At 38.8% G+C, this 26,554-nt stretch overlaps 1 protein-coding gene across 2 annotated transcripts in view; it reads right to left on the bottom strand.

The window, feature by feature from the left end:
* The window catches only part of creb3l1 (cAMP responsive element binding protein 3-like 1), a gene marked incomplete at its 3' end in the record, with an annotated part of 31,991 nt that extends 5,774 nt beyond the window's left edge, over nt 1-26,217 (bottom strand). For both annotated transcript variants that reach the window (XM_084107786.1, XM_084107787.1), the window contains exons 1-9: nt 25,829-26,217; nt 12,741-12,945; nt 8,510-8,685; nt 5,223-5,307; nt 3,879-4,078; nt 3,626-3,775; nt 3,469-3,527; nt 2,880-2,948; nt 112-211 (exon numbers count right to left, since the gene is read on the bottom strand). In XM_084107786.1, the coding sequence (XP_083963912.1) occupies nt 112-211; nt 2,880-2,948; nt 3,469-3,527; nt 3,626-3,775; nt 3,879-4,078; nt 5,223-5,307; nt 8,510-8,685; nt 12,741-12,945; nt 25,829-25,930 (1,146 nt within the window). In that variant the 5' untranslated portion in view covers nt 25,931-26,217. The remainder of the gene's footprint in view (nt 1-111; nt 212-2,879; nt 2,949-3,468; nt 3,528-3,625; nt 3,776-3,878; nt 4,079-5,222; nt 5,308-8,509; nt 8,686-12,740; nt 12,946-25,828) is intronic.
* Between the last annotated feature and the right edge of the window lie 337 nt (nt 26,218-26,554).

Below are 26,554 nucleotides of genomic sequence, written 5' to 3'. Positions count from 1 at the left end.
CAGGCCATTTCAATAAGACTGTTAGAGAGAAACACAAAGAAAATGTGTGTGTGAATATGAGTGTGTTGGAATAAATGCATATGTTTGTACAGTATATGTGTGCATATATACCATGAGGCAGGTTCCGGTCTGCGTGGAGGCGATCTTGCAGGATCGAGGCACTTTCCCGCTCACTAGAGCCTGTAGTCTTTGTAGCTGTTGAAGTAGAGACCTACGGATGACAGAAACAACATCACAAAAGAAAAATGATTAGTAAAGTCTTCAGTTCAGGGTGTAGGCATCATATTTGTCTGCAGGCTATGTGTGTTCTTCTCTGTGCCGTTTTGTAACAGCAGGATCTTCTTAAGCTCAGAGAGCGTGTGAGGATAATACAGCTCTTACTTGCCACAGTGTTACATAAACTTAACTCCTCACCACTCACACAATCTCTCCCACACAAACGCACTCCAACTCCTCATCATCGCTTCTGTATGCGTGCAGTGGCTGTTAATTGATTTCCCCTTCAATTACTTCCTTCTTCAGAGGCCAATAAAACCTACTCTTCCTCTTTTACTCTCTTACACACTCTCTGATGTGACCCAAAACTTGCATAGTTACTGTACTTATATAGCCACAGAATCTGTATGATATAATGGCATACTACACATACTATTTTTGCAGTATGCACACCATAGGCACATTTTCCATCTGCACAGAATACCTGGATGACCTAGTACATTACAGAAACGTTCAGGACACAAGTAGAGCACACTACGTGAGATAATGTGTTCGGCCTTCTATTTTCAGTGTTATGTTTGAACCAGAATTCAAATCAGAATCACTTTTTAATAATCTCATTTTTGACTGGTTATATGATAACAAATGTATACAAAATTACATAAAAATGTATATTAACTATTTCAAATGATAACTAACCTGAGTTAAACAAGCAATGTAGTGAGGTATACACACACACACATACATACATATAATATTTCACATTATACTGTATATAAGAAGCAACTTGTGAACCTGTGTCTGTGCATGTAATCTCAGCAGCAGACTTTCTCATAAGGAATTATTCTGTGATGATACAAAAGGACATTGAGCTCCCTCTAGTGGAGTAACTAAAATGCAACATCACATGATAGAGAGCTCCTCCAACACCAGAGAGAGCCATTGCAACATGTTTAAAAACAATAATAAAAGGCTACTTTAGTGTTTCATCATTTAGCAGACTCTTTCATCCAAAACAGTACATGGACCTTTCATCCAAAACAGTACATGGACATGGAGTTAAGTGCTTTTTCACTTGGCTACACAAAGCAACTAATATTAGTTTTCACAGATACATACAATACAGAATCTGTCATGAGTGCTGTAGACTAGTCTAGCTTAACACAGTATGTTATCAGTTGTAAGAGGGCCTCAGACCGCCCTACTAACCAAGCAATAATCATCTCAAGTTGGTCATATAAACAGTGGTTTTCTTCAGATTAATATACAACCCACCCACTAACACACAAACACAAACTCCCCCCTGCTGTCTCTTTGAATTCTCTTAGATAGCTCAGAAGGCTCTATCCTAATAAGAATCGGCAGAGAGCCAACACACACAGTCTCTTTATCCTGTAATGAGGGGCAGGCCGGCACCAAGCTGTGTGCTACTTTAAGTGTGTTGTTAATAAGGGGCCTGAGCCAATCCTCGTTAAAAAGCATTACTATACACTTACTATACACCTTTCACAAGATTGGGGTCGGTAAGATTTTTAAAAATATTTTTGATAGAAGTCTCTTATGCTCACCAAGGCTGGATTTATTTGATCAAAAACACAGTAAAAAGAGAAAGACTGTGAAATATTATTTACATTTACATTTAAAAAAAATTATATATTTAAAAAATATATTTCTGTGTTGGCAAAGCTGAGTTTTTTTTAAATTATAATTCTTTAGTCTTCATCTAATATGCTGATTTGGTGCTTAAGAAACATTTAATATTATTATCAATGTTGAAAACGTTCAAGTGAACAGCATTTATTTGAAATAGAAATATTTTGTAACTTATCCTTGCTGAATAAAAGTATTCGTTTCTTTAAAGACTAACCCTAGGCTTAAATAACAAACCAGCCTACAAAATCCTGACATAAAGAGAAAAATCCTACAGCACATGATGCTTTACTGTGGTTACAGTATTAATTTACCATGGTATTGACATGATACTCAAATGTAGTTCAAAACATGTTAAACAAACCATGATACTTTCTTGCATATTTTTATTAAAGGGATAGTTCACACAAAAATTACAATTCTAAACATTAGCAAACCTAAAATGCTCAAGCATTTTGACTTTTATTATATGAACAAAACCTCATTCTTTAAAATATCTTCATTTGTGTTCTATACAAGAAACTAAACCATATAGGTTTGCTAATGTTTATACCCCATACATATATATATATATATATATATGTATGTATGTATGTATGTATGTGTGTGTTCTAAAGAAGAAACTAAGTCATACAGGTTTGGAACAACATAAGGGTGAGTAAATGATGACTGATGGCTGAACTACCCCTTTAAGAGCTGGTGTCTTCAATAAGGTTTTACAGTTAATCCACAAAAAAGCTGACTTTGATAACACCCAATCCCCCATGAAGCACCCTGTCGACAGCGCCTATGTTCTAACTAGGCCACCCAGTAGAGAATGAAAAGGTGCTGCTCTATATGATCGGAAGGGGAGGTTAAGACCTGCGTGCATCTGGACTGACTTAACAACAGCTGCTGACTGCAAAGAAGCTGCTGCGTACCCTTACCGCAAATACGGTTACAATTAAATTGATTAAAATTCACCTATAAATTATTCACTGTGATTAAACACAAGCACACATATGGTATCTCACCTGTTGGCATTCTCCAGCGTCTCAACTTTTTTCCAAAGTTCATTGTTCTCTGAAGTGTAGTTCTCCACTCTGAGGAGGAGAAAAAGTGTTCACAATGACAGATTGACACATAAAAAAATCGTTTCCATATGTTTGGCCATACATAATCCTGTCAGCATGACTGACGGGAGCATGGTGGAAAAAAACAGTGTATGTGTCCACTGTGAGTCCAGTCTCTCCAGCACATTATCCAAACCCTGAGAGCCTAACAGCAGCAGAAAAGGGAAAATGACTCATGCAAACGTACACACACCCCAATGAGTGCATGGACTGTAGCCATTGGCCGCATTCACACAACAAAAGCCATAAAACAGCAAGCAAGAAATAGAGTATTTTGCGGGGAGAGGGTGTGCTGGGGTGAGAGAGAAGAGAGGATTAAAGGAGAGGAGGTCAACAAAGAGAAAGAAGGATGAAGGCACAGAGAGAGTGGATGCTAGTGCTAGACAAACAATGCAAAAGGGGAAGAAAAGGAGAGCAGTCAGAAAGGGAGAGGGAATGGAAGAGGTAGAGAACAAAGCAATAAGAGGGAGAGATAATAAAGTGGAATTACTTTTTCTCCAAACACTCAACGTATTCCTTCTTCTTCCTGCGGCTTTCCTGTGCAGAGATCTAAGACAAAAAAATGCACCTACTTTAGCATATATTTATATCATATAATAGGAAACTAAATTGATTCAATATTAATAGTACGTGATCATAAGTAATACCTTATTTTTTATTTTCCTGCGCACTCGTTTGAGGGCTTTCTCCTCGGTTTTGGTGAGCGGTAGTTTGTTGGGGACAGGATATCCCTCAGCGATCAAAGTCCTCTTCTCTTCCTCTGTCAGCATCAAAGGGCCTGATGTTCCTTGCAGCTTCTGCATTACAACACAAGTCATCGTTTTCACTCACTGCTTAAAATGTATGTGTATAAAAATTTGAATTGTATATAATGAATGTGCTGTGTAGCGAGTGACTCACATGCGGGGCGGTGAGGAGAGGGGACGAGGAGATGGCTGTGGAGGTTCGGGCCTGTAGCCGGGCAGGGCTGGAGGGAGGCAGTGAATGTGGGCTCTGCAGGTGGCCAGGGCTTAATGGTGGCAGTGAATGTGGGCTCTGGGATCCATCGCTATCGCTGCCATGGCTGCTGGGAGGAGTGGGTGGCAAACGCAGATGTTCATCTGTTTGGGACACAGAGATAGTCTTGAAGCACCTGAAACACCCGTGACTCACGCTAAACATACGTGCCAATCCGTCAGTTAAAATGGGCAGTGAATCTTTGAGCAACGACAGGCCAAAGTGTGAAAGTGAAATTCAGTCCATTCACCTGTCATCAAGAAAAGCCAATAAAGTCTAATCCTTTCGGCATTTCGCACACAGCACATGCATGCACAATGATTCTAAGTGTGGTGGATGTTGGAGTCATCATGAGTTTTTGTCTGGCGATGTCCCAGCATATACACAGCACTGCTTTAATACTGTTGTTTTTGGAGGAGCAGAATAAAAGAACACCATGCTGCCAGATAGACAGCGCGCACACAACGCCTGCAGGTGTTACAGGTTGCTTGCCATTAGTAGATTTTCATCTAAAATGGCGTACGGTATACTGAGGGGACAGGAGGATCTTATCAAAATCTTATCGACCACAAACTTTTGAATGCTAGTGTATAGTGCATGACAATATATGAAACTATACCATGAGCAAATGCTTGTGTGCACAGTAAAACACACATACAAACACACACACATACAATAAAACTCTCAATAAAACTACAGACATGCACCAACCTAAAAACAAAAAAATTGTAAATAAATAATTACAATTTACCACAGTATTCAAACAATACCAGGGTCTAAAATGCAACCGTCAGAGGTTACATCAGACCCTGTTTTCATCAATGGGCCATTCAGAAAGGGCTACATCTGAGATCTGAGAGATTGTCAAACACATGCAAAAGTTAAATAAAGAAACACTCACACTAAGCCTCATTTCCTCTGGAAAAGAAACACACCATTAGAGTATTTATAACCCTGAACTGACCTTAGAGTGAGGGAGCAGAATAAAAGAGGGCTAATTTGGTTAGTGGAAGAACTGCACTGGCCGTACCATATGTGGCAACTAAGTGCTATATGTTGAGTACATTAGCTTGTTGTTGTGTACCTAAAGTAAAGGTCTACTGTGCATTCTTTTTAGCCTTTTATTTAGAGTACAGTCCCCAGCATAGGTTGCTTGTATGCTAGTGTCCTTAATAGGCTTCTTAACTAGCTAAAATCAGCAAGCCTCCCTTGTTCAAACAACTTCATCATAAAGACATCCACACCCACCTGAAGGCACACTGAGGAACTGGTTCACCTCTCTGGGCTCTGCTTTGATGGCAGGAATTGAGTTTGAGCTCAGGCCTTTGGAACCCTAACAGCACAAGAAAACAGAAAAACAATCATTAATGTAAACATGGAATCTAAATGTAATGCATTATTTAATGCACATTCCTAGTCTCAAACAATTCATCTGTGCATGTTTTGTCTTTAATACTAATTGTATCAACCTTAGTAGTTGCTCTCCTTTAAAATTACTGTACTTTCTTTTGCTGCTGATAAATTTAAGTATCCTGTTTCATCCAGAAGTACATCACATTCAAGAAGTAAAATGGAATTCACATTGACTACATCAAACCACACAACATATGCTTATACACTTACGTATTTCTGAAATAAACATCCTGTCTATCCTGTCTACAGCAATATGAGGTACAAAGACATCATTCAACTTTATCTGAGAGTCTGATGATATCAGGCTGCAGGGGTCTGTAGTATTTGATGATATTTGATGGTACTGAACTGTTAAGGTACTGGACTAAATGTGCTCCATGCTGGATGTCTGAAACAGTAAACACAGCTGAAGGCAGACTCAAACTGTTTACACTCACAGAGCAAAGGCTACCCGCCTGCAAACCACACACAGTCTGGCCAACGACCAACCATCATGCACAAAGAGAGGTGACATGAGCCTCAGATCAGAGGGGCTGCTGTACCCCTCGCTTCTCTTCACGCCCCCCTCTCATTACTTTCTGGGTCAGTGGGTGGTATTCCCAAAAACTTGAACTGGTAAAGGCCTTAGTACAAAAATATTTGAATATATCTACTGTAAAATGTAATAAAATCGGCTAAAAAATCGGCTATTGGCAAGAAAGTTGTCAGTCCATATTACAACTTGTAATGCTGGAAGCAGTGACACTTTACTGTCCTGTCTGGGGTTTCTATTTTATGAATGTATCCTTATGTGTATTCAGACACTGCACATTACAACACAGAATCCCATGAGCACGAGTGCTAATGATATGCAATTAATAGAAACGTACATTTTAGACACAATATCGGCATTTACTTATCTGCTCTGCCAACAAAAATAGATACAGACAAAGCCAAAGCAAAAATAATCGTTTCCTCACCGAGCAACTGGTGTTTTATTTCTTAATGTATCAGTGTTCTTAAATGAATCAGTGGAGTCAATGATTCAATGACTCACTCATAAGAGCCTATGCAAACATATTTCAAATAGCTAATAAAATGTACCTTCCTCCTCTTCTAGTCAAGCTTTATTAAAATTAAACTACAGCAAAATCAGGTCATATTCTGTTTTAGTTGGACCAAGAACTTGGATTACTTCAACATTCCAAGGTGGCCTCAAAAAGGTTCCAATGCAGTGCCTGAGGATTATGTTCATGAATTCTAGTTATTATGGTGCGCTGTTTCTTAATGCCATGTTATATATGTTTTTTGTTTATCTGGTGAGAGCTGCTCTTCCTGTGGCACACGCTCTCACTGTCTCCATGAGGACGCTCTCCAGTACATCTGCACTGACAGTGCAGCTGAACTCAATGGGAAGTCAGAACAGCTTTACGCCATGTGCTGCCCTTCTTAAATAAAGGACATGTGCTTATATAACCCCATCCATCCAGAATATTATTTAATCTAGCCAAGTTTTTCTTGACAGCACTTTGTTGCTAATGGCGAGCAAAGACTGTTCAAGCCTTCATTCTGTGTGTTTGCTTATTTTGTTGACAGGTATCTTCACGCAGCACACAACTGCTGCAAACCAGCTCCCCGGAGAGGGCAGAGTTTATGGGAACCGGCGGAAAGTCTGGCCTGAGTTAGTGTCAAGTCAGGGAGAAGAGAGCAGTTCCGTGGCTCTCATGCTCATAGAGAGTCCGCTGCCAGATCCAAGAGACCTCAGCAGCCACAAAGAACTAATCTACTCTCAACTCAACACTGATGCTGCTGGAGCAGATTCCTATGCTTCAGTGAGTTCAACTCCTCACACACACACTTGTACTGCGAACATGCTCACTGGGCAGAGATGTGGAGCAAACTGCCAGCTGAGCAAAAGAGCACATGATGCATATGTGTGTGCGTGTGGTTTTCATTGTAATACTAACACAATGGTCCCTCTGGTGCACAGTGTGTGCAAGGTTCACCATCATCAGCTCAGTTCGATATCCACTCAAAAGTAACAATAACCTAACTAAAAACGCAAGCTTTCGACCTAATGTCCTTTTTTAAGCATAGCCGTACACAGGGTTTTCAAAATATTGAGGTACAAAAACTGAGCTTGCTCCCCTGATTTACACATGTGCATTTTAAGATGTCTGTAGGGCAAAAATTGGATAACAATGGCATTAAAACCCATGGCCATGAAAAATGTAAGCATTTGGGTTTGAAATGACAAAATTTTAACAGGTAAATGATAACAGAATGATAAAAGAATTGTCTTTTTTCGGTGAATTATCGCTTTAAATTTTGAGCAGACCAGGTCTGGACATCAATACTGGATCAATATACAGACATTTACGGGTTTCTTGTCAAAAATAAAAAAATAAAAGAAATGAAGTAGGAGATGAATAAAGAAAAATAGCTTAAAAAAACAGAATATATTGTTTTTATCAATTTGGAAATATTTTTTATTGACTGTCCTAACCATAACCTATAAACACACTTGTCAAAGCCACACATTTTACCATGTTCTAGTGTAGGTCTGAGGACAATGAATTAATTGACTGAAAGTCTAACAAGAAAATGTAACCAAGTTCAACCAAATCTTTCACAGTATGCACACATTTATTCTTATGCATAATATGCTGAAAACGGCTCTGGTTGAGTTGTTTGCATCCCCGTATATTACTGTCTGTCTTTTAACAATTCAATCGTAACACAGCTGTCAAACATTAAATCTTTAGGTACTTATTATCATATCACTCTTTGACCATTAAAAATGAAGCGTTGTGCTGGAAATCACGCTTGTGATTCTGTAAAAAGTAACGGTAATGCCTGCCTTCTTTGATTTGATTGGCCATCTTAGTGATTTTGACATTGCCAAGAACTGATCAGCTCATTAGAGAGAGTTGGTTATATTGGCCGTGTACAATATATTTGCAGCACCAAGGTACAGTTATTATTAGGCAATTATTTAATGACTATTATTATACACTTCAGAAAAAAATACAGAGGTCAGGACCTTGGAGACCTCAGTGCTGGGTACAGCCATGGTATGACGACCATGAAGAATCAGTGTTTTACAGTGTGAAACAGGGAGCTGTAATGACCTTCTCTCTTACCTTTTCCCCAGTGTGGGTCCTCTGTGGCGGAGGGGCAAGAGTGAGGGGGTGTGAGCAGGTGCTGGAGTTGGCCAGAGGGGGCGCTGTATCAGGGCAGTTCTCTGACATCAGGCTGGGCTCCTGCTTCACTAGAATGGCTGTGAGATCCTGACTGAACGACCACATCCCTTCTGAGTCTGAGGAGAGAAATAACATAAACAAACAGAAAACAGATGAATGAGGTCTGTTAAAAACTAAAGGCTTCTTTACATTTTTGTTGAAATGATAGAAATGATCTGGGGGTTGACATATGTAATGACATTACTTAACTAAAGTCCCCCAGAAGACACAAAGATCACACAAGATTCTGAAGTTAAAAAAAAGGAAGTGCAACAGAATTAAACAGAATACTGGTTTCTCAAAGCACTGTTTTAACTTGACAGTTTGAGTGGTCTTAAAGGACGTGGCACTAATGGCAAGAGAAATTACACAACAGCTAAAGACATCCATAAAAAAGCACCGAAGTAATGCAAGAACAGCGGTCCCTAAGTAAGGAAAAATTAAATTGCAAAATCCTGTGGACTGTGAGCCACTGATAATAAACTTATGTATAATGATACGAAAAAAAAAACTTTTTTTTTTTTTTTTTACTGTATTCTGTGCTTTAGATTATCCACATTGTCTTTGAATTTTCTTCATTTGGAGGGCTTTAATTTGCTTTAATGCTTTAATTTTTCAGAATAACAAAAAAATGTATCCACGGACAGCCAAAAAATAAATAAATAATTTAATTATCACAGTGTACAAGACATTATTTAGCAATGTAATGAATCTGTGTGCTTTAAAAAAAATTAAAACAGGGCCTTACAGGCAAATGAGTATTATCTTCTCTTTATACTGTTAACACAAAAGCCTATGGGGTGGGAGGGGGCAGGTGAGATATTGGGGGCATGTAGGGTGGCTAGAGAACAGCTCTACATGTCTGGATGCTTCAAAGGGGAGGAAAGCACTGCAATTAGAGGGAGCCCTCGTTATCACATCGCCCTCGGTAGCATTTGTGTGCAGGCTCCACTGCAGAATCGGTAAAACATTATGCGGCCTTGTAAAAGAAGGATGGCAGGTTTTTCATGTTAGTCCTCTGTTAGGGAAGGACATCAGCAGGAGTCTGATTACGACAGGAGAGCAAAGCTCTTTAGGAGTTCTGCTGTTTGGTGGAGAGAGCTGAATTTTATACTTCATAGCTCTGTAAACCTCTGGAACCTCTGTAAAAGTGCCCAAACCATCAGTTCAGTATGGCAGATTCGACCATAAGAGTCTGTTCTTCACCACGGTGCACTAAAGCAAACACACTCACAGAGTCTCTATTGTGAATAAGGGATTAACATGATTAGACCAAATGTACACTTTCTCAAAAATCTTTCAGAGGGGTCATCTCCATCTCTTGCATCTACAGGGAACCTCTCATCCTTATCTGGTATCATCCTTATGCTGGTTGAACTAGTTAACTTACTACACCATAAGGTTCAACATCCAAAACACAATATAAACATTTTAAATATTCAGATCCAAAAACTAAAGTCAGTAGCAATGATACGGACCTTCACTTCAGGTAAGTTTAGCATACACATTAAAAGTTTTTTTTGCAGACAGAGTAAAGCAGTAATTCATATTTTTAAAATGTCATGTAAACCCTTTAATTTGACTGAAATCATGCCAGTCAAAGTCAGCAGAGTCAGACTATCAGATCTAGATCCCAGCGACAGCAGCTCAGTTTGTTCAGCATATAGGGTACAACGGGGCTAAAGGCACACCCTAAGAAAAACATGTTTTTCACTACTCTCATACTGTAGTGTATGATTGCAAAAAAAAAAATGTTTTTTATTGAACATTGATGGGGCAACAGATTTTGTGTGAAAATAAATAAAAGTAAAAAGTTTAAAAAGTGGCATAAAAGTGGCTTGTTTGTTTAAATTTTTATTAATGTATGAGGTGGCAAGGTGGGCCTTTTACGCACACACGGGGTAAAAGGCTCACCAGCATGGGGAAAAAGGCACAAAGTATTTACACAAATATTTCAGCTAAAATAATACGCTGTGCCGTTGTCTTCATCCATCCGCATGAGGAGAAGTGCTTTAGTTTCACTATCTGTTCAATTTGACAAAAAATGTTGACGTCTGAGTGAAAGGCATAAGGGGATGTTCAAACAGAATGCGTTTTTGCTCTTAAAAACACAAGACGCGCATAAATGTATCCAACTGCAGAGCCGTAGCGCTGATGAACGGAAAAGAAGAGTGGGTCTCGAGCGTGACACGTTGAAAAGCTGCGAGACCTGGCGCAATGGTCAAAGATGATCGTCTAGCGCATATTTAAATAGAAAAACTATTAAAAAGCTTACTGTAAACAGCGCTGAGTAATCACGTCATCTCCATAAGAACTTTATGATTGGCCCAAAGCAGACTTCTTACGTCAGCACGTTCCGAGTCTGATGTTGTACGTGATCATAGTACCGGTAATCTTCATTCCGCATTTACACAGAACACATTACCGGTAATTTAACGGTAATGTTACAACTTCCCTTACTGGTAAATTGCCGGAACCAATTTACCGGTATTTTTGAAAAGGTCCTATTCACACATGATCTCTTGCGGTAATTTACCAGTAAAGACAAGTATGTGTGAAAGGGGCTATTGTGTCATGTATACTCAAACAAAGAACTGCCATGAACAAAAGATGTTTATACATGTTATTTTTACATGCAAATCTCCAAAGTCCCTTCTTATACTCTACAGACGCTACTGGGTCCTGCCCATAGGGCACTGTAAGGCTTTGATGTCTCTCAGGACAGCAGGTATCATAGCGGGGCGACTCCAGGCCGGCGGAGACGGAAGAGCGATGCTCATTAGCGGGTTTAAAGTTACTGCAGAGCAACAGGAGACAAAGTAGTGAACCAGTCAGTGCTTACTTTAACTGCCCTCTAAAGCTGCACACAGTCTTTATAGGGGCAGGTTTATGGGTCAGAGGGGATATCACATGATACTACTGAAACACCTGAACTCATTGTGGTCATCTAAACTCCCTACATGCAAAAAAATTACACATAGGGGAACAGGTACAACAGCTTGTCACTGGGACGGTACCCTCAAAGGGACATCTTTGTTACTTATTTACCTCTAAAATGTACTTAATACTGGATTAATATTACTGGTCTAAATACATCTTACATTACACTACGATTTATCCTGGAAAAAGGATAATATAAATTTGTCTGTATGGCTTAAATAAGTTCAACATTTTTGACAGTTTTTTTTTTTTTTTGACACATTTTCTGCCGCTGTAATCTTAAAGGAACATGTTTGCATATTTTTCTGTCAGTTCTAGAAGGCAGAGAGAAAGAAACAATAGCATGAATACACTGTAAAAAATTTCTAACCCTCCCAAATCAAAAATTTCAAGTGACCGATAACATAAATAAATTGGCCCAAGTGAAATTCTTGTTGCAATAGTCTGTTAACATTGGCTCAATGAGAAATAATACGTCAGACTAACTGAAAAATTTAGATGTTATCGGTCACTTGAAATTTTTGACTTGGGGATGTAATTTTTTTTACAGTGTATGTTCAAAAAAGACCAAATTCATATTGGATGCGCAGAGCAGTAAAGTCTGGCTAAATGGACTGAGAAATCCTGCAGCACCTTTATGCTTCTTTAAAGCTCTGTTGATTTAAAGCCTGACTGGAAAGAAGCCGCAGTCTGAGCACACACTCTCCTCACATAGTCAACCTAAGTTCAGGATGATGCAATTCTCTGAGCCACCCCCACCAAATTCTCCATCTGAAGCTGGAAACCAGATCCTTTTTTATTTTATGGATGTCTACAGTTCCTTGGCCTGATCATGGCGTGTGTGTGAGTAAGAGAGAGAGAGAGAGAGAGACAGACGGACGAACTGACAGAAAGAGTGAGCGAGTGTGAGTGTTGGCAGTCTTCCTGGAATTCCCAGCTTCCAATGGTAGACTGAGCTCTTGGCTAGCGCTTTGTCAAGGAACCCTGTGCTGCACGGGTGCTCCAGGAGATAAGGAGGAGAGATGCAGAGAAAAGACAAAACAAATCTGCTGATATATGATCTTTTGAACTATGTCGTTTATCAAGACTGCAAAATCTTCTCCTGATAATCTAGCATGGAGAGCTGATTTTCTGCGTGAATAAGGACTAGAAAGAAGAAGAAAGAATAGGGCATGCTAAGCTGGTTGCTAACCTGCATCATCATCTGATTTGATGGGCATGGAGGGGCTCTGAGGGGCAGAGTCCCCGCTGAGAGAGTAGCTGTGTTCTGCCTGGATGTCTGGGTTTGGAGGGTCCAGATCCATATCAAGCAATGGGTTCCTCTCCGCCAACAGATGATCATCAAAGAAACTGCTGAAAAGGTCATTGGAGAAGTCCTCCATCTGCTCGGAGAAGTGCTGAAGGGGAGAGACCACAAAAAAGAAAGATACATTTTATGTGAAACGAAAACAGAAAATTAATTTTGTTATAATACATTTAGTTAATTTTAGATTGGGTAGGCCTACTTATATGTGGCCTCAGGAAGACTAGTGACCACTGTTTTTTTATTAAGCAAGGGTGCAATAAACTGATCATAATTGACAGTAAAGATATTTATAATGTTAATAAAGATTTATATTTTAAATAAACGCTGTTCTTCTGAGCTTTCTATCCACTTTTTCTATTCCACAAAAATATTAAGCAGCACGACAATAAGAAATGTTTCTTGAGCCCCAAATCATCATATTAGAATGATTTCTGAAGGATCATGTGACAGTGAAGACTGGAGTAATGATGCTGAAAATTCAGCTTTGACATCATAGAAATAAACTACATTTTTAAATATATTACAATAGAAATCAATTATTGTGTGTTATAATAATATTTCACAATATTACTGTTTTTACTCTATTTTTGATCAAATAAATGCAGCCTTGGTGCAGCAAAAGAGGCTTCTTTCAAAAATGAATGAATGAATGAATGAGGCATTTATATAGCGCTTTCATACTGTACACCCAAAGCGCTTTAAAAAATGATCTGATGATTAAAAAACATTTTTTTTAATCTTACCGGCCTCAAACTCTTGAATACTGTATGTTCTAATATGATGGAAGAAGAAATAATAATTTGGCTGAATTCATCCCACTCCCTGATCATGATAAGCAAAGATCAACTCAAATAACATCTTGACAGGCTAATTTGATATATAGCCTCTTTTAAAATGATCATTTATATAGTCACTATTGAAATTCAGAGCAACACTGATAAACCCCTCCTATCATTCAGTTTAATGCGTGTGTCTGAAAGGTAGACCAAAAAAAAGCTGTCGTCACATTACCAATGGAAGAACGTGTGAATGCGTCTACGCACCGAGGGTATGCGAACGCGTGTTTGCCGAGCGAGGGTGTGACAAAGGTGTGAGAGGACCTGATCGTGTTTACATCCTGGTGAACGGGGACAGGTGTGTGAATGGCACACCTGTAGGGCAGTGAGCATATAAACCAGACACTATCCACAGATCACACATACGCAACACATGCAAACATCCACACTCCCAGCACCTGTGTGAGTTCCCACACAAACACCTAACCACGGCCAGACTCTGTGAAGAGAGGACTGGGAAAGTTCTGCTGTTATGAATGTTTACTCTGGCTGTCCCCAGTCTATCAAACAGAGCCTCCAAATCAACAAACCTCAATTGAGAATAAGAGAGAATGGAGTATTGTACATTTATAAAAATAAAGGTTCTTTATTGGCATCGATGGTTCCACGTAGAACCTTTAACGACCATTCTACAAAAGGTTCTTTATAGAGGAAAAAGGTTCTTTGTAATAATATTTTTTGCTTGGGGAACCAAAAATGGTTCTTCTACTATGGCATCGCTGCAAAAAAGCTTTATTTGTAAGAGTGCAGTTGGCAGTATTCTGGTAAAACTTGTTCGTCACCATATTCATGCATAAGCAGAGGAAACAAACCCTGCAATGTCAGTTATCGTATTGTTTGATGAATGACATCCTGGGAACACCCTGATGATAGAGTTCACGAATTGACGCAGCTCTCCAGCCGTCAGTGCTGAGCTAATAACTACAGTTGAGAATGACAGTATAAACAGTCCCACCCTAAAACTTTGATGTTCGTCAAATGCCCCGGCTCCTGGATGCGTGGGGCGGATATGTTTGCAGACTTGATTAATCCGAACTGAAGGTGCTATTTCACAACTGTGAGCTGCATATGCATGCAGGCTGCATATACTGTAGCCTATGTTTTACGTTGCTTAATAGTGTCTAAACAATTTTGTCAATTAATCTACAAATTAATCTAATGCAAAATGCAAACATAATATGAAAGAGCTTTGGTAGAAACCTGCATTCACGTGTGCAACTTTTCTGTCTGTGAGGTCCCGTCTGTTATCGGAGCAGACAGTCAGAATACTTTTCTAATCATCTTTATCTCTCTGTAGAGCACCTTCCTGTTATGACAAGTGTCAGTTAAGAGTTTCTTGTGGTGTCTGGTGTTCAGTTGGCCTTATAGGGGCCAACGGTAATGATGCAATGCTGGGGTGCTGATGCAAGAGTTCTGAAATTCCACATCTGGAAAGCTCCTCAAGAATTCCAGAAGAACTTGGAAGAATGTGTCTCTTTTTGCAGATTTTGGAAGAAATGACAATAAGTCATATACTCAACACTTTCAGGTCACCTCTCAACTTTAAAAAGTAGAATGATGACATTACGATAATGACATTAAAATGCAGACTGAAGGAACATGCTACTTTGAGGAATAAAAAAGTTTGCTATTTAAAGTGGCATTGGTATAATGCCAAAATAGATCAGTGGTCAGGTGGGTATACAAGCAGCTTTATTGGATCAGACTGTCCTATATACAACAACAGACCTAACAGACCCTTCACATATGTACCCTAGTGGTCGAATAAGTTTTCTTTTCTTTTTTTCGCTAAATGTTCTGTATGATTTCTCAAAACACAGAATGATTTTTATCTATGCTGTAATGGGCACAACAAGGAAGAGAAAGTAGTATTTCTGCATTTTATATAAAGAAGGCCTCCAACAGTAGAGCTTCAAAAGGCATTGAAACAAGAGGAGCATACACGCATACTCATTTCTTCCTAAGCTCTCACTCTCACATATCAAAGAAGACAGAAAGTACATGCGATCAGGATATTTTTCATTTGAGAATCCTGAAAAAAAATGGTATATTTAAATAGAAAACAGTTATTTTAAATTATAATACTTCACATTGTTTTTATATATCGTTTTGTTTTTGATCAAACATCATCGATATAATATCAATAGCAACAGTAGCATCAGATTTCTTAAAAAATAAACCTATGGCCCCCTTTTTTTCTTCAATACATGTCTTATTCAATTCACTATTATAGCAAATACTGTAATTTAAAATATTTCTGGTTTGTCACTTCGGCTCTCCTCCAATGGGGGTGGAAAAGGAACCACAGCTGCAGCACTGCAAGAAATGTGTGTGCAGACTGAGCAATGCCCTATTTTTCCATCTGATCCATTTTCTTGAAGTAACGATTGGGTCATGTCCGGGTCTAAGCGGGCTGGTAAACTGCACGCCTGCTCGACTCATCGCATTCCATTCCCTTATTCCAGACCTCCAGCTGCACTCCAGCCAATCGGATCTCAGTATGCAAATGAGGAGAGGGGAGCTTGTCATTTTGGAGCTGGAGTGCAGGGTGCGCATGGAGCAGCTCGGTGCTCATGAAAATAACACATTAGTCTTTGGAAAAATAAATACGCTGATAAAAATCATTCAGCAGCAGTGGAATTTGGAATACAGCCAAACCCACAATGTTTTTGGGAATATGTGCCTCTCGCTGAGCAGAAGAGTTATTTCTGAGAACAATGAGTCACAACGGGGAGATTCACTCTCAGAGTGGCAAAAAAAGAGCAAGGGGGAGAGGGCGAGAAGTTCTTGAACTGAAGATGGAGTTTGCAGATGGTTAGTGTTTACACTGTGTGATGCAATTAAAAATATGGTTCCCTCATGTGAAGCATGAATATCAGAGCTTCAGCCACAGCATGATCTGATGAGTTTTATTTATTTACATTTCTAAATATTTAGAGCTTTCTATTCCAAGAGGCATGCATGAACTATTTTAACTCATCTGCAGTGGATCTGACATGTTTGACCTAAATTTAAGGACACTGATATGTGAATGTGGGGTTAAGATGCATTTTTACAGTCATATTGTCTCCAAATCAGCACATCTGTTATTTAAAGCCAGTTCATATTCTAAAATTCAGATTCCAGCTGGCAGCTGTGAGAGATCAGAGATGGGTCAGGGTGGATAGTCATGAACTAACGCTCATTATGATCCGCTCAGCATGCATGATGAGGCGGACGCGTGAGAGAGGGGGGAGAGGGAGCCAGGCCTCTGCAGGTGTTCACAGGTGAGGGCTGATTTAGATTACAGGCATAGCGTCAACTTCACAGCTGCAGTCTGAGACTTCTGTAAGCTTGCCACCAGACACAGACACCACCGTCCGACCCACCTCTCTAGAGATCAGGTCACACGGGTTTCTCACCAAAAGGTTTTCAAAGGAAGCCGGTTCTTATGTGTACAACTCTTTCTGAATGCAGTACTGATAAAGAAAGTTCAGTAGAGTGAAGTCTGTGCGTGAGGTTTTATTGTAGTCCTTGCTCTCCTCCTGCTCCTTCACTCCCCTCTCTCTCTCTCTCTCTCTTAGTCATTCTCTCACTTTCTTCTTCCTCCCATTCTAACTTTCCAAATACAAAAACGTTCTCTTTAGTCCCTTCCCCCTCTCGCTTTCCTCTGGTTTCTTAATTCCAGTTCCAGATTTTTTTTTACGTTTCGCTGTCAGCCACAGAGCAAGAGAACCATGACCACAAGAGGCAGTTGGGCTTCAGCCCCACCTCCAGACAGGAGCCACTGAGGGCAACAAACCAGACGAGCTCTTCTAGAGGTGAAACGGCGGATGGCAGAGAGGTTGAGTATGAGAAAAATGTTGACAAATTAGAACTGGATTTTCATGACTGCAATGAAAAAGAAACTGCAACAGTGAGGCCAACTGTAACTTCCAGAGAAGAGGGTAGCAAAGGAAATGAGGACACAAGTGAACTAACGGGATATCCTAAGGAGCAAGGAATCCCCATAACCACCCTCTATTTTCTGCTACTGTTGCACTTCGGGAGGGGAGTGGGTCTCCAGATGTGTTCCCCATCCCCCCTTCAAAGGGCTCCCTGCACTCTGTAATTTTGCCAGTCTAAATTGCCTCTCTCAAATGAGCCTGAGGCAAAACAGCCCTGGGCAGAGGAATATCCTGTATACAGACCAAAGAGCTGTGTTAGTCTAGTCTGTCCCTGTCTGACCACAGAGAGGAAAAGGAGAGGCTTTGTTTCTTTCAAAATATATTCTCTTTTAATATATTATTAAGATGACTATTGAGAGTATAACTACAAGAAACTACAAGTCAAATTTGTGAGACATTGTAAAACAAAGTCACAATTACTGAGAAAGCCACACTGTGAGTGATGAAATCACAATAATGAGGAACAAAAAGTCACAATTGTGAAATATGTTGTAATATGTGTAAATAAGTTTATGGAAAAATAAATGTGCATTTGTGAGATATACGAAAAATAACACTGCAGCTATAAATTCTCAATAATAATATAAAATCACAATAATAAGAAAGTGTCACAATTGTGAGATATTAAGTCATAGCTACAAGAAATAGTCAAATTTGTGAGACCACAATAATGAGAAACAAAGTCACAATTGTAAAAGAAAAAGTTGCAATTATGAGATATATAGTAAAATTAGTGAGACAGAATCACATTCTGAAATATAAAATCACAATAATGAGAAATAAAGTAACAAGTGTGAGGTATTAAGACAACTACAAGAAATGTGAGTCACATTGTGAAATATAGACACAATAATGAGAGTCACAATGTGACATAGAAAGTTGCAGAGAAATAAACGTGCAGTTGAAAAATATAAAGACGAAACGAGGAAGAGTAAAACCACAATGAGATTTTTTTTTACTCTAAAACAGAAACATGTTTTGTGGGAATTGTGCTCGGAATTAAATACATTATCCATTGCAGTTATAATAAAATACATTAACTCTCATTATCATCTTTGTTATACTCCATTTTTAAAACTGTCCCTGGAATTAATAGTCATTATGTAATTAACATAATCAGCTGTGTCTTTGATCCTCAGTAGAGAGGGAGCCTGGGAAGACAATGGTGGAATTCTGAGTTAGGGACCTCAAGGTAAGCTGACGACATGTTCCTGCAAACACTGACACCCACCTGACATGTTTATTCAGAGCCTGAGGGGTGAGACGGAGCTAAGAGTGGGTACACAATACACACATGCCTCTGCAGGGTTCACTGGCTTAGAATGTGGCTAAGAATATGTCTTTCCACATGTGAAGAACAAGTTATACATGCTCTTACGAAAAGGTTAGAAGTCAAAAGACACACTGGGCACAAACCAAGAGCGCAGTTCTGGAAATTCTTTCTCGTCTTACCCCAAAGGCTCTGCACCTCTGTAACGTAATGTGTTCCAGCTCAGACTTTCCTGTTTGATCAAGCTTCTGGCAGTAATTCAGGCCAACATCTGAGTCGCAATAACACTCTGATAGGATTTGACCAAAGCTATAGATGAGTGTGCTGGATAAAAATAAGACATTAACTTGACTTGCTTCCTACCACTGCTGGTCATTTTCTCAATGAAGGGGAAGAGATTTTGGAATGTTCTGTCCATCATTGCAGCTCGCAGTTTGCTTCTATAATTCATCTGAGACAGAACACTCTTTGGAGGTTAAATCTAATAGATTTGAAGGGTTCACTGAACAGAGCAGTTGGTGGACACCTCTACAACAACATCCACAGTTCTGCAGACCCTCAGGAGAAAGACAGAGATAGTTAAAGATTGAGAGAGTGCCTGGAGAGCAGGAGGAGTTCTGGCATGTCAGTGAAATAAAACATCAGCTGCGGAATGAAGAAGAAGTTCAACATGTGAATCATTTTAAAATGACATTTTAAAATGACATCTGACTGTTCTTCAACCACAGGCAGTTATCACTAAAATATGTCTAGAATGTGGGTCTTCAGACTTTTTCAGGCCAAAGACCCCATGGTAAATTATATTTCAATTTTACTTGATACGATTTATTCTGAGAGATACAATGAAACATTTAAGAGAAACTTTACCTTGTTAATTTAGAAGTAAACTTAATGTCGCATAATTTAACTGAAATACTGCAAAAAAAAAATATTGAAATGAAATATATCTAGATGATATCTTTAGGCTTTTGCAATAACAGGGCAGTTCCAAAAGTGAGAACAGTCAGCGGCCACTATTATCTGTGAACAACTGCTTGTCTATAACATACTTTATAAATGCTACACAACTATTCAAAGCATCTAGCAAAAAAAATGTGGTTTGACAGGACCAAGGTTAACACACCTTTAAGGCTCAATGCACTAACTGCTGATTTAGTATTTTGTGCGTGTGTGAATGTGTGCTCACGTAAGAACACACCTCAATGACCTCTATCCTCTCTATTTGTGTCCATCATGCAAGCAGATTTAAAACCCAAGCAAAAGGTATGACAAAAGCAGCCATAATTAACCTTTACTTAGCAATACATAATGACGAAATTACGTCAGTTGGGACTGATCGTCTAATACGTTTTCCTGTGCATTACAGATAAGGGATGTGTGTGAAAACTATATGTGAGAATTACAGATATAGAGTGAATGAATTTAGATCAGGTGATGGATTAGTTCTCTAGATTCACACAGATTGGAAAAACTTAATTTCGGGGGCAGTCAGAGAGATGTGGGATAAATCATGTGGCTGCTATGATGAATCAAACTCCAAGATCATAGAGTTGAACTTCTGTGGCTGTATCACACCCAGAGAGTGTCATAATTCCTTCGTTCTTTACAGTCATCTTAATTGTAGCTTGCAGCCGTTGAGAGCAACAGTTAGAGCTGTATCATCTTTATCTTTGGCCTATAGTCATTCTGAAGATTATGCAACCTCTTACTCTCTTTCTCTTTATTTATCTCTATTTCTTTTTTCTTATTTGGGCGTGTTCCATCAGAAGCATCCAGTACATCTGAGAGGAAATTCTGAAGGAATGCATTGCCTTTCCTCCACTCCTCCCATCCAGATGCTCCTCACCTGCTCCTACTCCAAACCCACATCCTTCACCCCCAGACTCTTGCTAGTAGGTGTCCATCTATAATTCATTATTTCAGTCACATCGCAGTAAAAACAACATAGCTGGTCTTGGATGCCAACTGAGTTCACTGTCTTCAAAAGATACACATGAAATGCATCAAATCAAATGCATCAGATATTACATAATGTGACCCTGGATCACAAAACCAGTCACAAGTCGCATGGGTATATTTGTGGAAACAGCCAACAATACATTGTATGGGTCAAAATTATTATTTTTCTTATCTGCCAAAAATCATTAGGATATTAAGTAAAGATGATGTCCCATGAAGATATTTAGTAAATTTCCTACTGTAAATATATAAAACATTTATTTTTGTGAGTGAATGCAGCACAATCGCAAACATAAATGGACAAATTTAAAGACGATTTTCAGATTTCAGATTTTCAAATAGTTGTATCTCAGCCAAATATTGTCCTATCCTAACAAACCATACATCAATGGAAAGCGTATTTATTCAGCTTTGTATAAACCTCACTTTCAAATGATTTACCCATGTGACTGGTTTTGTGGTCCAGGGTCACATATATGGTGTCCATGCTGCTAATCCTTTCAGGCTCAGAGTGTACAAGACAAACTAACCAAGCAGAAACAACCTTTAGGACAGGTGAGACCTGCCAAACCTGTAGATTTCATCTCCAGTCTTCTTCAATAGCGTTTAGACACGCTACGCGCTTCAAAAGAATGGTCTTGAATCTGACTCATCTTCTTCTCTTCGGAACACGGAAAAAAGAGGAAAATCATCAGAGCACCCTTGCTATTCAGGTTTCTGTTTTTTAATCAAGTGTGGGAAGTGAATGAACAGGTAAAAGACGTCAGACTGGTAGATGACTTTGTATCATATAATGCGGCAAATTTCCTCTGAATTGTTTCGCTCATTTCCATGTGGTATGACATACGCCCGTGCCAAATATTAACCAACACTAAGAGCAAACGAGAGAGATGAATTTCATTAACTATAAGTTTATTTCTGTATGTAGTTCTGTAGTTAAAATATCCGTGTCTTATTGCAGATTGTTTTGACTAGTGAGATCAAACACCTTTCATACAACTAGCAGGTGCGCGTTAATTGTTTTTTGTCAGACTCGTATTTCCAGATTAATAAATTTCTTCACTTATTAGTGCGAAAAAGACAGATCAGAGCCTCCTGTTCATGAGATTAACACTGTGAATCAATCTCTGTCACCGGAGCCATTCTCAGTTTACAAATATGGGCAAGAAACAGCCGTATAAACACAACAATATAAATCCACAGACAGAGACAGTGTCACATCATCTCCCTTTGCACTATAGAAGTACAGCAGATATATAATATAAAGTAATTTAAATAATTAAAGCCTGAGGTTTTTCTGTGCTGTTGTGGTTCACAGATCCTCTCTGTGATCTTAGCTTTAACACACAGTAGAGTTTGACATGCTGATTTCCACCTTTCAGCACAAACCATGCAATTTCACTAAAGTCGTGATTTAAACGTCCAGGCGTGCACACACACACACACACACACACGTTTTACTATCATTGCAAGGAGTTTCCATCGACGTCTATTTTTTATTATGTGCTACTAATATTTTCTTTCCGCTATTCAAGACAACTCAAATATATTTGCATTTTTACATTTTCATTAAAGCATTATTTAGCATGCTTGGCAGAGTAATAGTTCACACAAAAACTCAAATTCTGTCATAATTCACTCTGCTAATCTTTCTGTTGTTCCAAACTCAAATGACTTCTATTGTTTCATTGAATACAAAATTAAGCCTCCAACTCAACTTCAAAGAGGATGCAAAAGGACCATAAAATATCTTAAATGTGGCTCATTAAAATTAGTGTACTATATACCAAGTCTTCTGAAGTCATGCAATAGCTTTGTGTGAGATAGAAAAAAATAATAATTCAAAATGTTGACATATGCACAAGATCTAGTGTTCACATGAGAAGTAGAAATGAACAAATCATTCTTTTGTGTCAGATCTTTTCAATTAATTGGTTCATCCAGTTCACAACTGGTTTGCATTAATCGTCACAGGAGGGGAGTGGGGACAATTGTCAATGAATAATGACTTAAATTAATGAATAATGATAATGTCTGTTCATTACACATGACTTCAGGATATTTTTTATATAGTGTAGGACTTGTATGAACCACTTTTATGATACTTATTTATCCCTTTTTGAAGTTTGAAAGCTTCAGACACATTTATTGCACTGTTAGAAAGAAAGTCATTCTAGTTACATTTTTGGTCATTCCAGGTCAATTTCTTCTTTTTTTTTCTTTTTTTTTTTGGTAAACTATCACTTCAAGCAGTTTTCCTTGTGGGGACCCTTGGATGGTCCCCACTCTGTAGGTAATTTCAGGTTTTACAAACCTTACAGTGGGGATATTTAGTAGGAATTCCAGGTTATAAATATCTCAGTTCAACAGTGCAGGAACAACTCACTAACATTTATAAATATAATGGCAGAATGAATGAACAAAAACATGCAGGAGTCAGAAACCAGTTTGTGTAACCCAGGAGCAGGGAGAGCAGCTTCCTCTCGGAGGGCACAAGGCAGTCATTCAGTGAGCCTTCAAGGGCCAGTGTCTCTCTCTCTCTCACACACACACACACACACACACACACACCAAGGAGTAGAGTGGGGGACCATGGAGGGTCTGGAGAGGTCTTTCACAGACGTCTATTCACACACCCACACAGGGGCGCAGTGGCATGCATACGCTCATGCACACATACACAGACAGCTATCAGGAGCTGTGAATGAGCCTTCTTCACTCACAAGCCTCTCTTTCTTTTCTCTATCATCACTCTCTCCTCAATCAGGTCCTTACAGAGCAAACTGGAGCACAGCTGTTATTCAATGAGGGACATCTGGATTGAATACTACCCGTTAAATACCCTCAACAACCAACAGACCAGTAGAAGAAAAAAAAAGGGAAAAAAAAAACAGACAGACAGGCACTAAAGTAAAATCTTCATTAAAAACCCTTACACACAAATCTTTATAAGACAAGACAGGTTTTCATTAGAGATTAGGTCTATCGATCGATCTATCCATCTACCCGTCCCTCTGTTGATCTATAAGTCAATTTTGTCCATACAATGGAAGTCAATGGTCACCAAAACTGTTTGATTACAAACATTCTTCAAAATATTCTGTCATACAGGTTTGGAATGGCATGAGGGTGAGCAACTGGTGACAGAATTTTCATTTTTTCTTTTAAAATGGTTTTAGATTCAATTTGTCAAAGCGCAGACACTGCCATGTCAGCTACTGTACCTCTGTCTATCTATCTGTCTGACCACTGCATACACATTAAGAAGTTATGATACATTATATAGTTTATAATTTATACCAACCACTTTGTATTATAGAAAACAGCATTTAGGCTCAAGTAGCTCATAAGAGGCTGCAGTATACATCTCCTGTCTGTACATCCCAAAGAGATCCTAAGATGATGCAGCAGCTTCCCTTTTAATATAAAGGTCAGAACTTTTCCATCTCATCTGAGCCTCATAATAGTGACATTTGTGATGTTCCCTCTCTCTCTGTCTCTCTGGGAAGGGATTAAAAGGACCTCAGCATGAATGTGTGTCAGTCCTGTATTATCCACAGGAGTGTCTGAATCACTGTGGAAACTGCAGAAGTGTCCTGGGCTCCTAATGGATCATATGCTTATGGAACTGTTAGCTTCAAATGAAATGCATTAACAACCCAAACACAGCTTTTCAGACGACCTAATTAAAAGAACATGTTATGCAAAAATGAAAATACAGTCCTCATTTATCCACTCTCATCCCTCTAAACCTATATGACTTTCTTTCTTCCGTGGAACACATTATAGGAATAATGCACTGGTCGCTCTTTTCCATGGATTGAATGGGGACCGGATCAGTCTTTGGCTCAAGGAGACTTGGAACATAATGTATGAGCCAGAGAGACCACTTTGATATTACTTTATATTTCCAATACATTGATCGACAATTTTCATTTTGGACTCGACAGCCCAAGTCGTAATTCACTTTCAATAGGACTATATAAAAATAAGTGGCTAGGATATTCTCAAAATAAGTCTGATTTGGAAAGAAATGATAACGAGGAGTACATTTTTGGGTGAAAGGTTCCTTCTGACTATAACTTCTAATGTCTTCTAAAGTTTTTTGTTATCTCATATATGTATATGTAGTTTGTTACCTCATATACAACCTTTACCTAACAGATAGCATTAACTTAACTGCCATATCACCTAAGATGAAGTAGTATTGGTCTTTTGTTTTTCATTGGCATGGTTTGAGCATATAGCCTACAGACACTTTTAGTGTAAAAAATAACGTGATGGTAAATAGGTTTTCCACTAAACTAGTTTTCTCACTCTATTACTATACTGTATACCAGGTAAACCCGTCAGTTGTGCTTCTGATCTCCAAAGTAAAAGCAAATATAGTGCAAAGTATTCTAAATTCACCGGCTGTGGCCGGACTCTAGAAACAGGATGAAGCAATCCGTGGGCGTGATTTGATTAAACAGCATGAGACGGTGTGTGGGCGTGGCTTGAATAATTAAACATTAACGAGACTTCCCCCCGCTACCCAAAGGTCCGGTTGAAGTTGGAAAGTGATCTGTCTGCAGCTGGGCAAACTTCACAGCTTGAGAACTCCTGCTCTTGTTTATGTTTAATTTACAGCACAACATCCCAGACATGTGTGACAAATAAACACAGAAATAAACACACGTAGCCTAATATAGCCTATATATATATATATATATATATATATATATATATATATATATATATATATATAGGCTATATGTATATATATATACTGCTGATGTAAACAATCATGTAATATAAGCATGAGCATATTTTTAGCTATCTTATCTAATGATAATTATCATGAGCAATATCAAAATATGAGGGTAGGAAATAGGCTATTATTAAAAATGATAATTACTTTCACAAGTTTAAACAGATTCTGCATTTCCCCCTCTCTGCTGCTGTTAATAATGAAAGATCCGCATCTTCGCAGGTTTGACTTACCACATTGGATAAGAAATCGCTCTCATTCAGATCCTCTAGGTCCAACAGGTTGGAATTAGGAAAAAGTTTGTCCGACGCGAAGTTGTCCAATATGGTGTCCATATCGGCTGTGAAAAAAAAAAAAAAAAAAAAAAAAGCCTTGGAAAAAAATCTTAAAGGTGAGATTGGTTGCAAAATTGTTGAAATCCAATTCAAAAATTGCTATCAGTAATATGTGTTGCTTAAGCGACGTGCGCTCGTCTGCACTGTCAAGACGCCTTCATCCACTGAGCGTCTATAGTCTGCCCATTTACACTTCTCTGGAAGTGTCGGATAAATTGGACGTTATTAAAGCGAAGTGGCCGTGTGTGGCTCTTCTAACTCTCTATCATTCATCTGCGTTGAGTCTCTGAGGGGTAACTAGACTGATACATATTTAATGTTGTCCCCGCCCTACTCTCGCTCTTTGCGTCCAACGGTAACACCCCTTTCACTTCGTTTAAAGCGACAGCGCATTGATTTTCGAGCGCTTCAGCCATTGACGCACATGAAAGACTGAATACATTAGGCTACAGCATACAGCCTTAGCTGTCCATAACCCAAACCTGAATTTTCACTTTCAAAACTAATAGTAAAATGTTTTCATGACCTAACAATACCTCAAATTCCTTACAGATAAAAAAAAGAAACTCATTTAGTCATGTTGAATTCATGCAGGACTCTTGTCAGGTGGAGATTAAAATGGAT

The sequence above is a fragment of the Abramis brama genome, assembly GCF_963993115.1.
Source record: "Abramis brama genome assembly, chromosome: 3".
Lineage (NCBI taxonomy): Eukaryota > Metazoa > Chordata > Actinopteri > Cypriniformes > Leuciscidae > Abramis > Abramis brama.
The sequence above is the reverse complement of the archived record's forward strand: the minus strand, read 5'-3'. Positions and strand labels throughout refer to the sequence as shown.